General features: G+C 52.8%; 1 protein-coding gene across 5 annotated transcripts in view; it reads left to right on the top strand.

Annotated features, from left to right (window-relative positions):
* The window catches only part of LOC114891615 (protocadherin gamma-C4), a 123,567-nt gene extending 107,019 nt beyond the window's left edge, over positions 1-16,548 (top strand). For all 5 annotated transcript variants that reach the window (XM_029215818.1, XM_029215816.1, XM_029215815.1 and 2 more), the window contains exons 2-4: positions 2,087-2,145; positions 9,452-9,540; positions 14,515-16,548. In XM_029215818.1, the coding sequence (XP_029071651.1) occupies positions 2,087-2,145; positions 9,452-9,540; positions 14,515-14,741 (375 nt within the window). In that variant the 3' untranslated portion in view covers positions 14,742-16,548. The remainder of the gene's footprint in view (positions 1-2,086; positions 2,146-9,451; positions 9,541-14,514) is intronic.
* The last annotated feature ends 1,915 nt before the right edge of the window (positions 16,549-18,463 follow it).

Genomic DNA, 18,463 nt, shown 5'->3' on the forward strand with positions numbered 1-18,463 from the left:
GGCCCAGGGCTCAGAGCGGAGGCCGGCGGTGCCTCCAGCCAAGAAGCCTAGCTCGGGTCGGCCAGGCTGCCCTGTGGCCCAAGGGACGGCGGGGTCCGGCCTGGGAGGAGCGAACAGGCCTCTATAGGACAGGCCGCCTGGGCCCTCTGTGGCACCACCGACCTGTCTTCTGGTGGGAAGTGGGACCCTGGAACACCTGGGCTCTGGATGCTAAGACATAGGCTTTTGGCTCCGTCGTCACCACATGTGCCCAGCGATCTAGGATCAGGGCTTTGGGAGTGACCAAATTATCTGACACTCTGGCAAGTCTTTCTTTCCCTGGTTGTTGGAAAGCCATGGCCTCTCTGCCAGAAGCCAGCAGGGTGCTTGCGTACATGGGGAAACTATAATGGTAAAAAGCACACGTTTCTGTAACTCCAGGAGCTTTTATTCAAAATATGTCTGTACCCCATCCTGCCCCTTGAATCAGAATTATAGTTTGGAACAACACCCCCATGTGATTCTGATGGCTAATTGAGAGAGCCTTACTACAACTTCCTCTTAGAGAACCACAACGTCTCCTTTGCTCTTCCCCACACTTGTTGGGTAGGTCCTAGAATCCTCCCTCTTATAACTGAGTTTCACAGAGCTCAAGTGACTTGCTCAAGTTCACAGGGTAAGTGGTCGAAAAAGATCTAATCTAGGTCTGTCTTAACTCCAGAATTTGTGCTTTCAATCACTTGGTACTTGTAAAACTGGAGAACAGGAGAGACCGTCTGTGTCTGCTGGGATGAGGCAAAGGGGGGCATTCTTTCCCTTTTAGAGCCTAACACGTGAAGAAAAGCCTACTGGGGCTCCTTATTCCTGAGCATCCCTAATTGAACAAACGTGGACCCGCTGTCCTTATGTAGGTTGTGAGTTGGCCTAGTTCCTGTCCTCCAGTCTGTCATGGTGCCTGCATCTCCATGTAGATTCTGCTGTGTCTAAGAATATAGTAACTGAGAGCTGGACATCCCTGTACCCTTCCCCATGGCAGCTCCAGAATGGTGCTTGTAACTCCTATTGTACCTGGGATGCTAAGTTTCTGGGTTCTGCTTACATCACTGCCACCTGTGAGACTTAGAGTGGGTCATTCGGCAGCCCTGGGTCTTCCTTCTCCCCAGTGTAGTCGGAGGTGCTCACACCTCCCTCTCTGCTCCTGGGAGTGAGTGTGACAATTACCAGAGCACCCCAGAATGGAGAGGAAATGGCTCTAGAAGTGCTCCATGAGAGTGCGTGATGGGATAATACACCCTCTGCAAAGGCTGGGAGGGTCTTGGAAGTGAAGTGGCTGGCTAGAGTCCCACACCTTCATCCAGGTGGGAGAGGGCTACAGATCTGCCCCTTGGGAGCCCTGGAGATTGCGTTGGCTCTCCTTGGAGCCTGTGGGAGCTTGATCTCTGCCGGGCTCCATCCCAGCAGTTCTCTCTGTTCCAGACAGAGCTGCCTTGTTCTCTCCTCCTTAGTCAAAGCCATTGTCTGGCACAGAGTTCTGGGGGTGGGAGGTGTCCTGGGGCTTGGATGCCCTGCCATCCAAAGGCCCAGTCTGGCATAACTCCTAAATTAATAATGTATTTAGCTGTGGGAAGGGATCCTTGAGAGCCAGGGGTCTGAAGGAGGTGTCCTTCTGAATGTGTAAAGGCACAACCTGGCATGAAAAGGGTTACCCAGAGCGGCAGCCATCTTGCCGCAGAGGCTGCTTTGTTCCCAGCTGAGGAGCTGAATGAAATTCTTTCTAGGGCTGGTGGAATTCCCATGTAAAAACCTCCTCTGCGACTTTTGGGGGCCTTCTCTGCACCCCTCCCCCCGGTTTCACAGAAGATGCTTTCAGCCCTTGAATCTCTGCTCAGAAGTTCTGAGTCTGGGGGCAGGGAGGAAGGGGCCGGTTCCTTAGGAAAGGAATCTGGGTTTGCTCACTGTGGTCAGATAACTGTGATTTTATCTCTTTGTCTCTGTTACCTCAGACCTCTGAGACCTGAGGTATATTTTGTCTTTGAAAATGAGCCTACCTCGCCCTCATCTTACCCCATTTGGGTACTCAGCCCCTTTCCCTCTGTTTTCTCCACAGCAAGCCCCGCCCAACACGGACTGGCGTTTCTCCCAGGCCCAGAGACCCGGCACCAGCGGGTAGGTGACTGCCTCTCCAGCCCACCCTCTCCTCTGCGACATTTTTCTCAGTGATGACGTGGGAGGAGATGGGGGGAGGGCTCAGCATTCGCTACAAATGGCTTCCTCCCTCAGTTCCAGATTTCAGGGAGGTTTTGGTACGTTGGCGGCTGGTACACAAACCCCAGAAGGAAGACGCTCCTACTCTGGCTATTTTGGAAACGCAATTCACACACTCATCCCTTCCCTGCGCCCCACCACACAAACCTTCTCCTGTATCTTGGGGGCTCCGTGGGAGCAAAGGATGGCCTCAAGGAGGTCTCTGGGCGGAGAGGAAGGTTTTTATACCTATCCACCGGCTCCATCCTCCTGCTCCAGATTTGGCTGGCCTCCGTCCTGACTGGGGTTCAGGCAGAGGAATCTGGGACAGGAGGAGGAGGGGAGGAGCTGTCAGCAGCCAGAGCCTCCTCCTGAGCCGGCAGGAAAGAGCCGAGGCTGAGGGGAGGGAGGTCAGGCAGCTGGCGGTGGGGCTGGGGACGGAGAGCCTGCAGCCTTCTCTGCCTGCAGGCCCTTTGTCTCTGACACTCTCTCACCGTCCTCGGCTCAGTCTCTATGTTAGTTTGCAATCTCTGCCTCTCCCTCTCTTTCTCGTCTCCATCTCAGTTTCTTTCTTTATTGCTGTATCTTGGTCCCTACCATTTGTGTCTACTTGCACTGATCTGTGCCTCTTGCTGCGCCTGCTATGGCTAGGTGCTCAATAAATGTGGAATCAATGAATAAACGTGACTCCGCCTTAGTCTCAGTCTCTGTTTCTCCTTTTCCCTCTGTCTCTGCTTCCCTGTCTCTGTCCTTGACCTCTCTTCTGTCTCTCCTTCTTTCATCATTTCCTAGTGTCCTGGTGTTCTTCTGTCTCCAGTCTCTTTCTCTCCCTCTCACTGTTTCTCCTTTCTTCTCTGTTCTCAGCCTCTCTGTGTCTCCTTTGTCTTTGTCTCTGTCTCTCTCTGTATATCTCTCTAAGTCTCTTGTCTGTCTCTTTTTGCCTTAATGGGTCTCTTTCTCTGTTGCTCTTTCTTTATCTCTCTCTCTCTCTCTCTTTTATCCTGTCTTTTACTCTGTGTCCCGCTCTCTGTCTCTCATTTCCTAAAACTTGTGGGCAAGCCAGCACACACATGCCCGCCCCCCAGGCTCTCTCCCTCCCCAGGCCCTCACAGACAGAGCCTTTGATCTCTGCTCTCCACCATACACCCTCCCATCCAGGCTGCCCCAGCTGCTCAGATCAATCTGGTATGAATTCCTGCTAAGACAGGAACTCCCTGGGGCGAGCGGGGCGGGGGTGGGGTGGAGGGGAGGAGGACTTCAGCAAAAGACCTGCAGTGGGTCTGAGGGGAGTGGGGTCAGCTCTGGGCCAGGCCTCCCTGTTAGAAGTCTGGTGACCCTGGGAGCCTGGTGGAGTCCAAGAAGCCCAGGAGACGGAGGGCAGAGCTTGGGCTGCCTTCCCCACCTCCTCACCGGTTGGACACTTGCTGCCCACATTCCCCAGATGCTGAGCCCTCACTGCCACAAGAACCCAGGACACCTTGGTGTACGGTGGAGACTCCAGCTCCTGGGCATGTGAGTCCTGCCGAGGTCTCAAGGCAGTTAGTTACAGGCCCCTAGAAGGCAGCAAACCAGATGGCTTGGACTGCCCTTGCCCCTCCCTCCCTTGACCCCAGCTTTCTCCTTTCTCCCTGCTGGTCTTGCCAGCCTTCCCACAGTTTTATCCGTTAGGTCGTTCATGTATTCGTTCATGTATTTATTCATTCAACAAATATTTATTGAGCATATACTGTGAGCCAGGCCCTGTGCTAAACATTGGCCTGTAAGAGTGAACAAGCAGACACGATCTTTGCACTTACAGGCTGCCATGCCAGCAGGGAACACAGAAAATTGACAACAAATCACACTAAAAAAATTTCTAGTTACAAATCGTAGCAAGTTCTGGGAGGAGGGTCATGTGAGTGTAATGGGGGAGGGGGATAGAGAAGACCTCCAGGAGGAGGTGCCATTTGAGCTGAGGTGATGAGAAGTACAGGGCAATTCATGTTCCCTTTACCCACCGCCACCCCAGGCCATATACTGGCCCTGAAGCAGAATTCATTGCTGAACTTGAGAGCCCCACCAATTGACTCCTTTTTTTAAAATAATTTTTATTGGAGTATAGTTGATTTACAATATTGTGTTAGTTTCAGGTGCACCGCAAAGTGAATCAGTTACACATATTCACATATCCATTCTTTTTTAGATTCTTTTCCCATATGGGTCATTACAGAGTATTGAGTAGAGTTCCCTGTGCTCTACAGCAGGTCCTTATTAGCCGTTTGACTCTTACGTGCCTTCTAGACTGGCTGCCTCAAGTCCCTTTTCATCAAATGAGAGACTTGGTGGCCTAAAGTACATGAGGGAGCTCTTGGGGAGATGGAGGAGAAGGTGCAGGGCTCTCCCTTCCTTAGTTAACTTGAGGGGGATGGAACAACATTTATGATTCAGCTGCACAGGGGCCCAGATGAAGTCAAATGTTAGGGGCCCAGTCCAGCAACTATAACTTCCCCCTTTTGTTCATTCAATAAATAGTTAATAAGCACCTACCGTAGGACAGGTAGTATTCTAGGTGTAGGAGATATAAGATAGACATAACCTTTGCCTTAGGGAGTTTACAGTGTGTTGAGAGAGACAGATATGAACCAAATAATTACTCAAAAAAAATAGTAAGATTACAGCTACCGTAAGTGCTGTGAAGAGCAGTTCCTGGTGGTGAGAGTATAAAATAGGGATCTGACCTGGTCAGGGAGCAGGAGGACATCCAGGAGGAGATGAGGCTGTGGATTAACCAGCTGAAGGAAACAGGGAAGAGCATTCCAGGTGGAGGGAAGAGCATGTGCAAAGGTCCTGTGGTGAGGCCTCTCAGGCTCAGCAGAATGATGCACGTTTTCTTTGCTGCCGTTCGAAGGAGTCAATGAGGGTGAGAAGATGAAGAGGGGAGATTTCTCTTATTCAGTCTAACCCTGGCTCTGGCTCCCCACTGCTTCTCTGGCCTATCTTGGCTACTGGGACACCAGGTTCAGAGCAGGGCTAGCGTTGAGTTCTTCAGTAAACCTGGTTCAAGTTCAAGCCAGCGCCCTGTCCCATTGCCTAGACAAAAGGAAGTCCCTGCCTGCCAGGTGTTGCTCCTCTCCACCGCTACCCCCTGCTCAGGTCCTCCTTTTGGCTTCTGATCCCAACAGCTGTTGTCTCAAGCCCTGAGCCCAGCAAGCCAGTTCTCCTTTCTCAGGCTGTACCCCAGGCCCCGCCCTGCAGCTGTTCCCAGCCTCTGCCCAGAGGAGGGTCTCCATTTGGCTTTCCCTGGTCCCCACACTGTTCTCCTTGGATGGCTCCACACTGCCATTTCCCCTTCTGTTCCACCTCCCCTGAGAGACACTATCCCTGCTCTCCCTCAGTTTGGGCAGTCATTCAACAAACAAATAGCATCTTATTTTTTTCTGCTTATAAAATAACCCACGCTCATTATAGAAACATGAGAAATAGAGAAAACAGTTTAAAAGAAAAAGCACTCATAATTTTACAACCCAGCCTCTGGGACTGCCCCTCACACACGCGCGCACACAGCACACTAGAATACAAACTTCTTAGGGCAAGAATCATATCACCTCTTAAATCCTAGGGCCTGTCACAGGCACTGGCACATAGTGGGTACAGGTTGTAGTTCTGCCTGTTGCCAGCTGTGTGATTTTGGGAAAGTCTCTCAACCTCTCTGAGCCCAGTTTCATCTGCTGGGAAATAGGGATAATAACACTAATCTGTAGGTGGTTCTGAGGCTGAAATAGACAATATGTATATAATTTAGTCAGCCCACTACCCAGAAATAAGAAGTTCTGAGTAAATGGTTCAAAAAGAAGTCTGTCTCTCTATTCATCTCCTGCCCACGTGCTTGGCCTCTAGCCTTCAATCATTTCCCAAGAATCCTTTCCGCCCAGGCCATCATGGTTCCAGGCCCACCCTTCCACTCACCTTTATTCCCTCAACACCATCACCTACCACCACAGGGCATCCTAACCTGGTGTCCGACCCTGTTGTCTACCCCACAGCCCCAAAGCTCTTCTCCCTGCTGCTCACCCCCCTACCTGCTCTCCCCACTCTTTCCCCATTAGGCCCTTCACCTCGGCCTGAGGCCACCTGCCTCAGCCCTGCGCCCCCAGGCAGGCCCAGAGAGAGCTCAGTCTGCCTGCAAGTAAGGACTCCTGGATTTTCATGGAGACAGAGGTAGCTGAGGCTCCATCACTGGGCTCCCGTCCTCCCAGAGGTACCCCCAACCCTCAGTCTTCTCATAGGAGCAACCATGACCTTTAAGTACTTAAATCCGATCATGACAACCCCCTTTATATACTTCAGTGGCTTCCCAGAGCTCTTAGGATGAGACCAAGATCTTTAGTGTGCACTCTGCAGCCCCAGGCCCTGACGCCACTGCGCCTTATGGCAGCCACGCTGGTTTTCTCTCAGTGGTTTGAACTCACCAAGGTCCTCCCAGCCTCAGAGGCTGGGGCGTATTGCTCCCTCTGCCTGGAAAGCTTTCACAACACTGCCCTTCTCCTAGTTAGCTTAATTTTACGCCTCAGTTTTTTACTCTGAAATGCTTCAAACCTCAAAGTTGAAAGAATCGTATGATGAACATCCAAATACTCTTTTAAACCTAGATTCATCGATCGTTAATATTTTGCACATTTACTTTCTCCTCTCTCTCTGTCTCTCAACATGCGTGCACACACACACACACACACACCTACCTCACACACTTTTCTTTCTGATCCATTTGAGAGTTGCAGACATCATAACACTTGAAACACTTCAGTATCTCTCTCCTGATAACAATAACATTCTCGTACATAACCACAAAAGAATGATCACATTTGAAGAATTTAACATTAATGCAATAATATACAGTCTACTAGCAGATTTTCATAAATGTTCCCCAAATGTCCTTTCAACCTGTATTTTTTTTTTCTTTTAACTCCAGAATTCAATCAAGGAACATGAATTGCATTTGCTTGCTACCTCTCTTTCATCTCCTTTAATCTAAAACAGCCTCCTTACCTTTTGGAGGGTTGTTTTTTTTTAAGACATAGACATGTTTTAAAGAGTCCAGGCCAGTTGTCTTTCAAAATGTCCCACAGTCTGGATTTGCTGATCATTTTCTCATGGTGAGATCAGCTTACAGAGTCTGATAAGAATACTGCGTGGGGGTCATTGTACACTTTCTGCTGGGAAGCATTTCCTGTCAATTTGTTCCCTGGGTTAAAGTGGTATTCCCAGATCTCTCTGTTACAAAGATATTTTTAAATATTGGTGATTAATAAGTAATCTGTGGGTGATATATGAGACTGTGCAGCAACCTTTCGCTGCTTTTAGTATTCACTGATGAGCCTTGCCTGAATCGGTTTTTACATCAGCAGTTACACAGTGTTGATTTTCTATCGCTCCTCCTACGTTTGTTTGGCTGGCATTCTCCTGCAGATCACCTGGATAGCCTCTTCAGATTTAAATACCCTGTCCTTTCCTTGAGGAAGCCTGGACTGACTGGCTCCCTAACCCCAACTAGGCAGAACTCTCCTGTACCCCTGCTCTTTGCCTCCATGGCACTTGCTTGTCACAATTACAATTCAATTATTGTGTAATTATTTAATATCAGCCTCTCCACGGAGATCGAGCATGGTGAAGTCAGACTATTTCAGTCATGTTCACAGCTACAAACCCAGCACCTAGTCCTGTGTCTGGCACACAGTACTTGCTCAATAAATATTGATTGAATAAATGAACCCAGAATCCCAGCTCTTCCCATTCTGTGGAGGGAGAAATGACATTCCTGCTTTCTCCTCCACCCCTACCTCTACATTTGCTGTGACACCGTAGGGGGCACCACACAGCAGCTGGTCTGAGCCTTAGACTGAGTCCGCCTGCCTGGGGATGGGAGTTCCAGATCGGGGAAACCATAAGCAGGGACAGACCTTGGAAAAATTGTAAAACAGCTCTTGACTGTGCTCAGCCACTGTGACAAAATACACACACAGACACACACACACACTCTTTCTTGCCTTCAAGGCATTCCCTGCAGCCCCTGCCCTGGTGCCAAACCCTTCTTACCTCATAGTGAGCCTAACTTTCTGGGCAGGGCTTTCCCCATTCATTCAGGCAACAAACATTTACTGAGGAACTTTAGTGTTCCAGATGGTGCAAAGGTCGACTAATAGACGTGTGTGTCAGGCTGCTTCCCCTTCCCCTCAAAAATGGAAATCATTTGATCCCTGAAAATTCCCCCCCAAAGCATGGAAATAGTTACTATGGGAAAAATCCAAGTTGGGCTAGCATCCCTTAGAGTTCTTTTACACATTAACATTTTTAACAATTAGGAATCACCTCGTGTTTTTCTCAATGTTTAGAGCATCTAAAGCTCTTAACTAGGTGCTTCAGTAGAAAACGGGCACAGTCCTGGTCCCAGAGCTCAAGGAGCTGGGTCTGGGGGTGGAGCGGACAGGTGGGGACAGTGGCAGTCACAGTGGGACTAGAGCCACCGCAGGGCAGACAGTGGGGGTGGGAGCACAGCGGAGGCACCTAACCCAGCCTGGGTGGGCTTAGGGGTCCCCTCTGGCAACCTATTCATGTTACCGAGGCAGAGGTAGGGAACTTGCATTCTAGGGAATGGTGTGCCACAAGAGAGAGTTTGAGGAATTAGGGAAAGTGCCTCAGAAAAGGTTTCTGATAGAATGTTTGAGAGCGAGGTTGGGGGTGTTCTTGTGAAATAGGAGGGGCTGGTCCTTGTGTGCCTGTGGATTTTATCCTGAGGGCTCAGCGAGCCACTGAAGTGATCAGACTTGAGTTTTAGAAACCTCTCTCCCTGTCTCGTGGGGCCCCCAGCCTCTCCCCCGAGGTCCTCTCACCTTTGTCAAGTTCTGGTACATTCTCTCCCATTTCCCACCCTCACTGTCCTCAGGAGAGGGTCTGCTCTCCCTCACTGTGAGCCACTGCTCCCTCAAGGCGGGGCAAGCTTCAGTGCATCCTGCCCTCTCCCTCGAAGGGCCATGGTGTCTGAAACAGTAGAAAGCTGGTTTGGGGGACTGGCAAATGGGGCGGGGTCTGGCTTCTGAAGGATTGTATAATCTGCCTCCTACCTTGCTGGAAGGGAGCAGGTCTTGGGCATGGGCTGGGGATAGGCACTGGATGTGGGAGCCCTGGGAGAGGACAGGAGGGGCATGAGCTGGTGGCTTGGGAGACCGTGATCACCATCCCATTCTCTCCGCAGATCCCAAAATGGCGATGAAACCGGCACCTGGCCCAACAACCAGTTTGACACAGAGATGCTGCAAGCCATGATCTTGGCCTCCGCCAGTGGTAAGTTGTGCCAGCATGTGTGGGGTGGGAGACCTGGGGTTCTGGGGTGCATCCCACAGCACCGTGCCCTGAGACTGGCTTTCCACCTATGTGGTTCCTCTGGACCTTTCAGCCGATCTGAGGCAGCCCATAATTCCAGGATATAAAGCCGGGTTAGGGAATAGCTGAGGGATGGGGGTGGTCCTGGGATGCCCAGAGGGGAATGAACAGGGAAAGATCCTTGCAGGAGAAGTAGGGAGTAGTGGTTAAAATTCTAGCCTTGGAAGGGACAACTATAGGTCAGGTCCTAGCTCTGCCGCTAACTACCTTTGTGACTTTGATCAGTTTGCTTAATCTCTCTAAACCTCAGTTTCCTCAGACGAGAAAATGGGGACAGCGACCTCAAAGGATTGTTGTAAGGATTCAGTGAGATGATACCGTAAAGCACATAGTACTGGGCCTGGCACATACATGCCCTCAATCCATGGAAGTGGGTGTGGATCCTCCCAGCAGGGAGCACACACTCTGGACATGAGTGTCCAGAGCACACACTGTCTTTTTTGGTTGCCCCCACTTGCAGAGCAGGATTTTGCTTTTCCCACAAGGCTAACAAAGAACTTCAACAATAGAGATTCAGGTGATGGTTTTCATCCCTGAAAAGTAAGAAGAGTCCTGAGCCAGTGGGGACGGAGCGGGGCAGAGTAATATCATTAGTACTCAAGAGCACAGGCTTTGGAGGCAGGCCAGCCTGGATTCAAATCCTGGTGCCACCACTAAGCTGTGAGTCATCAGGCAAGTGACTAAGCCCCTCTGGGCCGCAGTTTCACTGACTACAAAATCCGTACGATAATAACAGATCTCACTGTGGTGTCGTGAGGGCAGAATGTAAGGCCTCAACATAGGATTGGCAGAGAGGAAGGGCATGATATGCAATGGTGAAAACTGATTAACGATTATCTTTTTTGACCCATGGTGGGATAGAAGGTAGAGTTAGAATAACGCCTGCTAATAAGGACTAGCTTCTGGAGAAGCCAGTCCTGGGCTTATATGGAAGCCGGCAGTGGCCTTACATAGTGAACCGAGAGCCTGACTGTCCAGCATGTCTGGAGGCCTGGTGGGTAGAGAACCAAGTAAAGTCAGAACTGTAATCACTACAGTTGTGCCTGTGCGCTGCCCCAAACTTGATGCTAGGCAAACCTGATGGGCCACATGTCAGTGGATCCTCTCACCAGCTCTGCAAGGCAGGTCTAATTCCTTCCATTTGACAGATGAGGGAACCAAGAAGTCGCTTGCTCCAGGGCCCCCATTTTGAGCTGCAAACTGGCAATCCTAAGCCAGCCCGACTCCTAAATTCATGCCCTTTGTATACCAGTGACCGTGTCTGCCTTTCCATTCAGCCTCAGTTTCCCTTTTAGCTGAATAAGTTTAGAGGCCGAACTTCTCTTAATGCTGCGTTATTCTCCCAGATTAGGGTTCTAGATAAAATACAGGATGACCCGTTAATTGTAACTTCAGATAAACAACAAGTCATATTTTAGCATGAGTAGGTTCCAAATGTTAGGACTGGGACATACTGTACCAAAAAAAAAAAAAAAAAAAATTACATGAAATTCAGATTTAACTGGGCACCCTTTATTTTTATTTGTTAAATCTGGCAAACCTTCCCCGGATGTCTGTGAGGCCCAGTGGGGCAAGGCCGTGGGTGGTGAAGAGGAAGGGAGAAGGGGCGGGGGGCCAGCCTTCTGGGACAGAGCTGACCCCGGTTCGGCGTGGGAGTGGGAGTGGGAGAGCTGCTGTAGCTCTAGAGAGGCCAGATACTGAGTAGGAAAGAGGGAGTTAGCTGGGTCTGAGGAGATGCCAAGTTGGGTTCTTGAGGGAAGTAAACAGACAGTAAGGTATATTTTAGCTGTTGTGGCTTTGAGCCCTAAGGCCAGGAAGCAGACTTTTTAGCCTAAATCCAGATTTTAAAAACAGAAATGGAGTATTTATAGCCCCAGACCCTCCCAGAAGGCCCCCGGGTCACCGCAGTCTGGCTCCCCTGTCAGGGCTCCACCCCTCTGGCCCACACAGGGCCCGAGCCGGGTGTCAGCTGGGGGGATGGACCTTGGGGGTGGAGGTGGCAGGGTCAGGCCCTACTCTCACTTTCACACCCCCTTCCTGGCCCTGGAGCCAGAGAGGTTCCTGGAGTCCAGCCCAGCCAGGCCTGTGGGGCTGCTGAGGAGGAGTAAGCAGGCGGGAGAGCAAGTGTACTTGGGAGGCTTTTTAAATAAACCTTTGAGGAGGAGGTGTGCTCTCAAGGAGGCTGCAGCCTGTGGCTCAGCTGGCCCTGGCTGAGTCTCACCAGGCCTCCTGGACTGCTTGGAGTTGCTGCCCTCAGCCCCGGGGTGGGGAGGGCAGGGCGGGAGGAGCGGGGAGGATGGGGCTGGGAGGTGCTTCCCTGAGGAGAGAGGCTGGCAGCGCTCTCACCTCCTCCAGGCCAGAGGATGCCCAGGTTCTTTCTTGCTGCTCTTCAAAATCTGTTTCTCCTTGGACTCAGGGAAGATCCTGGTTCCTGCCCAGTGTATGTCTTGCAGGGTTAGAAGGTAGGGGGGGCCATTGGAGACTTGATTCCACAGAAGGTCAGAGCCTTCAATCCAACTGAGGTTGGGGTCAGGCAGGGCCTCGGTCAGGGTCACACGGCTGGCTCCTTCGCGGCAGAGCTGACCGGACGGAACTCAAGGGCAGCCCGTTTCTCTTACACTCTGGGTTTCCCCATCTTCCTCCCTCCGGGTCCAGCCCAGCTTCACTGCATCCCGTAGGGCCCAGGCTAACATCAGGTCTGGGCTTCTGGGGAGGAGGTAGCGGGGCTCGCTTTGTCATTTCATCTGCTCGGGTGGCCCTTAGGGTGCTCCTTAGAGATCGTGGGTGCATGTAGGATGTGGGTGGGCCTGGCTTCCAGTTACCCAGTCAAACCTATTTCCTAGCTTTCTCTTTCTGCCTCCCTTCTCCCTGTTTCTCCCCATTTCTTCCCCTTTCTCTCTCCCTCTCTCTGTCTCTCTCTCTCTCTGGCGCCTCTGACAGTCTCCCCTCTTGACCCCTAAATCACTCTGGAACCCTGGCTCTTGAAGCCGGATCTGAGCCCCCTCCCCCATTGCTTCCATTCCGGGGGGGGGGCGGGGAGGGGAGGGAGCAGCGCAGTCGAGGACCCGCTCCCTCCTGGAATTAATTAGGGAAAACGGAGGAAACGTCCGTGCAATGAAAGGGCTGGGGGAGGGGCGCAGCCGGAGGAAGGAGAGGAGGAAGTGGGCGCTGCTCCCTCCCACCCAACCTACTTCCCCGCCCCCCGATGGCCCTCGGACGGCGGAGATTTGGGGCTTGAAATGGAGGCTGTGGAAACCTGAGCGCTGGAGTGAGGAGGAGGAAAGGCCGGGGCTCATCTCTCCTCGGCTTCCTCTTTTGCCACTCCCCCTTTGGTGCTGTTCTTTGAAATTATTTACTGTCTGTTTCTCAATCCCTGGTTGGTATCCCAGGATTACTCAGCCTCTCCGGCTTTAGTCACCCTCTCTACCCACTCCCAGGGTCTGGGGTGAGGGTGGAGGGAGGCCAGGGTGGGGGGAACCTCTTCTGCTATATGGGGGCTGGGCTGGGCTGGGCACTCCCGGAGCTTTAACTCTCCAGCTGCGGGAGGACTCCAGCAAGAGGCTTCATGAGCTCTGCCAGAGTCCTCAAAACTCCTGTGTTTGTTACCCCCTGGGGAGGCAGTGCGGGAGCATGTAGGATAGAAGCAGTGACACGCAGTGTGGTGATGGTGGTGGTGATGGTGGTGGTGATGGTGGCGGCAGCTGACGTTTAGTGAGCTCTTACCAAGTGCTTCACCGTCTCCTTGAATCCTCACAAAAACCCAGTGAGGTAGGTGCTTCTCTCCCTTTAACGTGCATACACATCACCTGGAGATCTTGTTAAAATGCAGATTCTGAGTCTGTGATTCTCACAAGCTCCCAGGTGACACTGAGCCAGAGTCAGAATTTGCACTTCTCTGGACCCCAGTTTCTTCTTGTGCAGGACGGGAAGTTGGGCTACAGGCTCTCTCTGATGTCAGCTACTCTGACATTGTGAGCCTGTGCCTACATTGTACCTAAGACATCTGGTCCTGGGATCATCATCTTCTCAGCCTCTCTCCGCCTCCTGTATCCTCAGAGCAGCGATGAGGTGCAGGCCTCTGGTGGTGGTGGTGGTGACCATACCCTACAGCATACACTTAAGAGACACTTAGGCCTCACCCCTGCTCTCACCTGTCCTGGCTCGTAGGCCTTGGGCTAGTCTTTCACCTTCTCTGACCCTTGCTTCTCTCATCTGTAAAGCGGGGATAAGAGCACACACATCCCTGGAGTGCTGAGTTGAGGTAAAAAGCCATCATGCATGTGCAACATCTAGCAAGGTGCTTGGCACACAGTAGGCACTGGTTGCTGTTACGAAGTGAATCCCCGGAAAAGCACCTACTCCTAACTCAGAACAACTCAGTGCCCGGTCTGTGCTTGGCACTGGGTGGAACAGGATGGGAACCTGCCCGAACCATGGTCTTGGCCGCCCAGGAGTCTGTGGTCTAGTGTGGAGACCAGAGAGGCTGCCTGGAGAAGGGCTAGGGCAAGGACTTGAGAGCAGTGTCTCAGCCCTGAGAGAAATGACAGCTAGCATGTTTGAAGTCACTAGTCTACGTGCTTTACATATGTAATCTTGGTTAGCCTTCGCGAAAACCGGAAGAGATAGGTACTATTATTATCCCCATTTTGCAGTTCAGGAAACTGAGGAGACATAGGGAGGTTAGGTACACTTGACTAGGATCACAGTTAGTAGGTAAAAGAACTAGGAATGAAACCTAGGTGGTCACTCTAGAGCCTCTTAGCCCTACCCCTTGTGGGTGGGATGGTGTGTCCAGTGCTATAACTGCTTGTGCTATAAGAGAGTAACTGTTGGGGACCCTGAAGCTTAGCCCCTGACCTTCCCTTGTCTCTGCAGAAGCCGCTGATGGGAGCTCCACCCTGGGAGGGAGTGCCGGCACCATGGGCTTGAGTGCCCGCTACGGACCCCAGTTCACCCTGCAGCACGTGCCCGACTACCGCCAGAACGTCTACATCCCCGGCAGCAATGCCACTCTGACCAACGCAGCTGGCAAGCGAGATGGCAAGGCCCCGGCAGGTGGCAACGGCAACAAGAAGAAGTCGGGCAAGAAGGAGAAGAAGTAATGCGGAGGCCAGGCCTTGGAGCCACAGGGCAGCCTCCCTCCCCAACCAGCCCAGCCTCTCCCTACCTGTGCCCAGGCCTCGGATTTTCAGGGCTCACCCCCAGGATACTGGTAGGGGCCCAGGCCATGCTCCCCTTGGGAAACAGAAACAAGTGCCCAGTCAACACCCCCCCTCTGCCCCCAGGGGATTGAATATGCAAAGGGAGTTCTGCTGGGAACCCCCATCCAATCAATTGCTGTGCCCATGGGGGTAGTGGGTTAGTGTAGACACCATTTATCACACCCCTTTCAGTTACAGCTGAACTCCTCCATCTTCCAAATTCAATCGGGCCCATCCATCCCCTGCCTCCCTCCTACCCGACCCACCCCACCCTCCTCCTCAACAGCTCCTCTTTCTTAAGTTGTTTGGGGGTGTTGAGGTACCTGGTGACCTAAAAAGGCTCATAGTTCTGAAGAGTTGGAAGGGCATCATGACCTCTTGGCCTCTCCTTCAATTCTCAGACTTCCCCCAAAGCATGGTTTGGTGCCAATCCCTTCACTTCCTTCCAGGACCTGAGACCAAGCTCAGGTTTTGGGAGATATGGTCACCATTCCTATGGTACTGATGCTTGCTGGATTTAGGGAGGGCATTTTGCTACCATGCCTCTTCCCAACACCCTGGGGACCAGTCTTTTGGTTTTCATTGTTTGATGTTCCCACTGCATGCTGTGACTTCCCCCTCCCCAAACAAGAGACTTCACTGCATGTTCTAAGACAGTATGGGGTGGTAAGATAAAGAAGGGAAGGGTGGGTGTGTGTGTGTGTGTGTCTGTGTGTGTATGGGGGGATGGACAAAGCTTGATCCATCAGTTAACAGGGTCTTGCTGGAGGCTCTGTATGCCCCCAGGGTACTGACCAGATCCCCAAATTCCAGCCATAAGCCAAGCACCAGGCTGGACCCTCATCTATCATATACAGGGCAGCCCAGGCAGCCAGCGGTGGGCTGAGCTACGGGCACCAATGGATTTAAACTGGCATTATGGTCCAAGGAAGCTCTGAGCAGGTTTGGGACCAGGTCCCCTGGAGAGGTCAGAGGGGCCTCTGTGGGTGCTGGGTACTCCAGAGGTGCTGCTGGTGGAAGGATCAGTGTGGCCCCAGCAGGAAGGGAGGGCCAGCTAGACCACTTTTGGTCCCTGGGTTGGGAAGGAAAGGAGCTAGAGCAGGGACCAAGTGGAAGGTGTCAGCCCAGGATCAGGGCTTGCTTCTCCACAGGGCCCCTGCATCCAGCAACCCCAGTCCTTCACCTCGACAGGTGCCATTTCGTCTCTGTGAAGGCCACTGCCCAGGCCCCCAGTCCGATCCCTCGTGGCCAGAGCCTGGTTAAAGTTCCCCAGTGCCTCCTTGTGCATAGATCTTCCTCTGTCCACCCCTTCTGCCCCCGGCGTCCCGTACACGCAGCGGGGCTTCGCGAGAACCCCACCCGGCCCTTGCAGTGGTGTAGAGACTCCCCCGCCCTCTTTCGGCTGGTGTAGAATAGCCAATAGTGTATAGTGCGGCGTGCTTTTCCGTAATGGCGAGTGGGGCCGCGGGCGGCGGGCTCCACGCAGCCGTCTGTCCCCGAATCTGCCTGCGGCGGCCCGTGCTGTGTTTTGTGCTGTGTCCACGCGCTGCGGCGACCCCCTCCCGCGTCCTGACTCCTCTAAGCGCTTCTCTTTGCATAGTCACGTAGCTCCCCACCCCACCGCCTTCCTGTGTCTCACGCAAGTTTTATACTCTAATATTTATATGGCTTTTTTTCTTTGAAAAAAATTAAAAGATTTCTTCTGAAAGGTTTACCGTTTCTATGTAAGAGATGGGGGCTCCTGGCATGTGTGGATGAAGTGATGAGCTCAGAGTTGTATGCTGGAAGACGAGCGGGATCGGAGGCGATTATTGTGTTGCGTGTTGGTTTTGGGTCAGTGCCCGAGAGTATGTGTATAAAATTGTTAAATGCGGCAACACCGTCGTGCATATATAATGGTGTGCGTTGACCGTAATGGTGCTTGTGGATCTGTACCCCGTGTGTGTAATCGGCTTGTGGGTCCGCTGTGGGGGAGGGGATTTCTGAGCGCGACGTGGCAGCGTGCGGCTGCGGGTTCCGTTGTCTGTTCGCTGCCGTCTCCAGGCAGAAGAGGAGACCCAGGCGAGGGGGCGGCGCGGGTTGGCAAATAGAGCTGGAGAGGGGCCGTGGACGTTTCCTGAGTTCCGCCCCTTCCCTGCTAAAATGACCACCCCGAGCGCCCTGCCAGGGGAGGAGGGTGGACTCTCCTCTGCCAGTCCTCCTCCACACCCCTCACCTCCCCCACCCTCCCTCCCAGGGGGCTTGGAATGCATGTGTGTGGGGGGGGAGGAGGGAGGCGGGCGGTGTCAAGGGGACAGAAAGGGCAAGACAGATATAAGATTGCCCGCAGGCGCAGATGCCCTCCCTCCTTCCTCTCTCCCTCTCTCCGTGCTTTCCATTCACTTCTCGCCTAGCCCGTCTCCCGCCTCCTCCAGCCTCCTGGAAGCAAGGAGGGATTCGAGGTTGCTGCCGCCAAAGAAGCTGCAGGCAACAGAGTGGGAGGAAGGGGCGGAAGGACATAAAGACAGACCCATTGGGGTTTTCAGGGGGGTCGGTGAGGGCAAGGGCATGCCCAACCGCAGGGTTGGGGGTGGCTGTCTCTGGGTGTCCTCTGTACTCTCCCAGAGCCGGTCAAGTGGTCTCCCAGCTTCTGAAGTCTGTTGTCATGGAAACCAAGCCTTCCAACTAGGTAGGCGTCTGGGGGCGGCTTTCTTGCGTGGGAGGAAGGGTGGTGTGCGTGGTTGCTGAGATGGAAGCAGGGTTTTGTTTCTGAGAGCCGGGCTGCAGAGGGTGGGGTGCCGGTCGCCTGGGTTCTATTCCAGGCACGGAAGGAGACTGGCAGAGCGCGTGAGCAGCTGTGGTTGGTCGGTCCCCTAATTGGTATGTGTGCCTATACAGCTCTAAGCCAGAAACGCGTGGCCTCTGGGGGTGGGGAAGGAGGAGGCAGGGAACCCACCTCCCCATCCCCAGCCATACGATGGAGACAGCTGCACAGGCTGCAGGGTTACTTAAGAGGCTTTTATTTCCAGTTCCAGAGCCTGCCCAAATGGGTTTGTGGTTCCTCTCCAAGCCTTTCCCTGTCTGTTCTGGACCTGGTTTGTAAGATTTCTTTGTGCAGGTCACAATGTGCTCAAACAAGTCTGGGCTCTGAGCATCAAGTCACCTGGAGCATGACCTCTGTCTTTTGACCTCTGCTGGGCAGGCTCAGGTTTCCACCCCAGGGTAAGCCCTAGCCTGGAATGTGGTCTGTGGACACCAAAAGTGAGTGTGGGAGGGGAATACGGGAGAATGGCAGAATGGCAGTCATAGGTTTCCCTTAGCAAAAGAGGCACAGGTACTGCCAGGAAACTGCATGTGAAGTCTGGGGTCATGGGGAGGTGGGGTCCCAGAACTGAATCCAAGAAAAGGGTTCCAAGGCGAGAGGCAGCAATGTGGAAGGGTAGGGGGCTGAACTGGGGCCCTACTCCTTTACAGAGGGCAAATGGCGGAACAGAAGCCACTATGTATGAATCAGTTCTAGCCCTGCGCCCAATCGTAGCGTCTGGCACCTTGAAGGTGCCGGCACCCTTTTGATGATTTTGTCAGGTCAATCGGGCTTGAGGCAGGACAAGAGTGGAGAAGCCTGGATGAGAGTGGAGACAAAC

This window comes from Monodon monoceros, unplaced genomic scaffold (genome assembly GCF_005190385.1).
Source record: "Monodon monoceros isolate NGI ecotype Baffin Bay Population unplaced genomic scaffold, NGI_Narwhal_1 Super_Scaffold_12, whole genome shotgun sequence".
Taxonomy (NCBI): Eukaryota; Metazoa; Chordata; class Mammalia; order Artiodactyla; family Monodontidae; genus Monodon; species Monodon monoceros.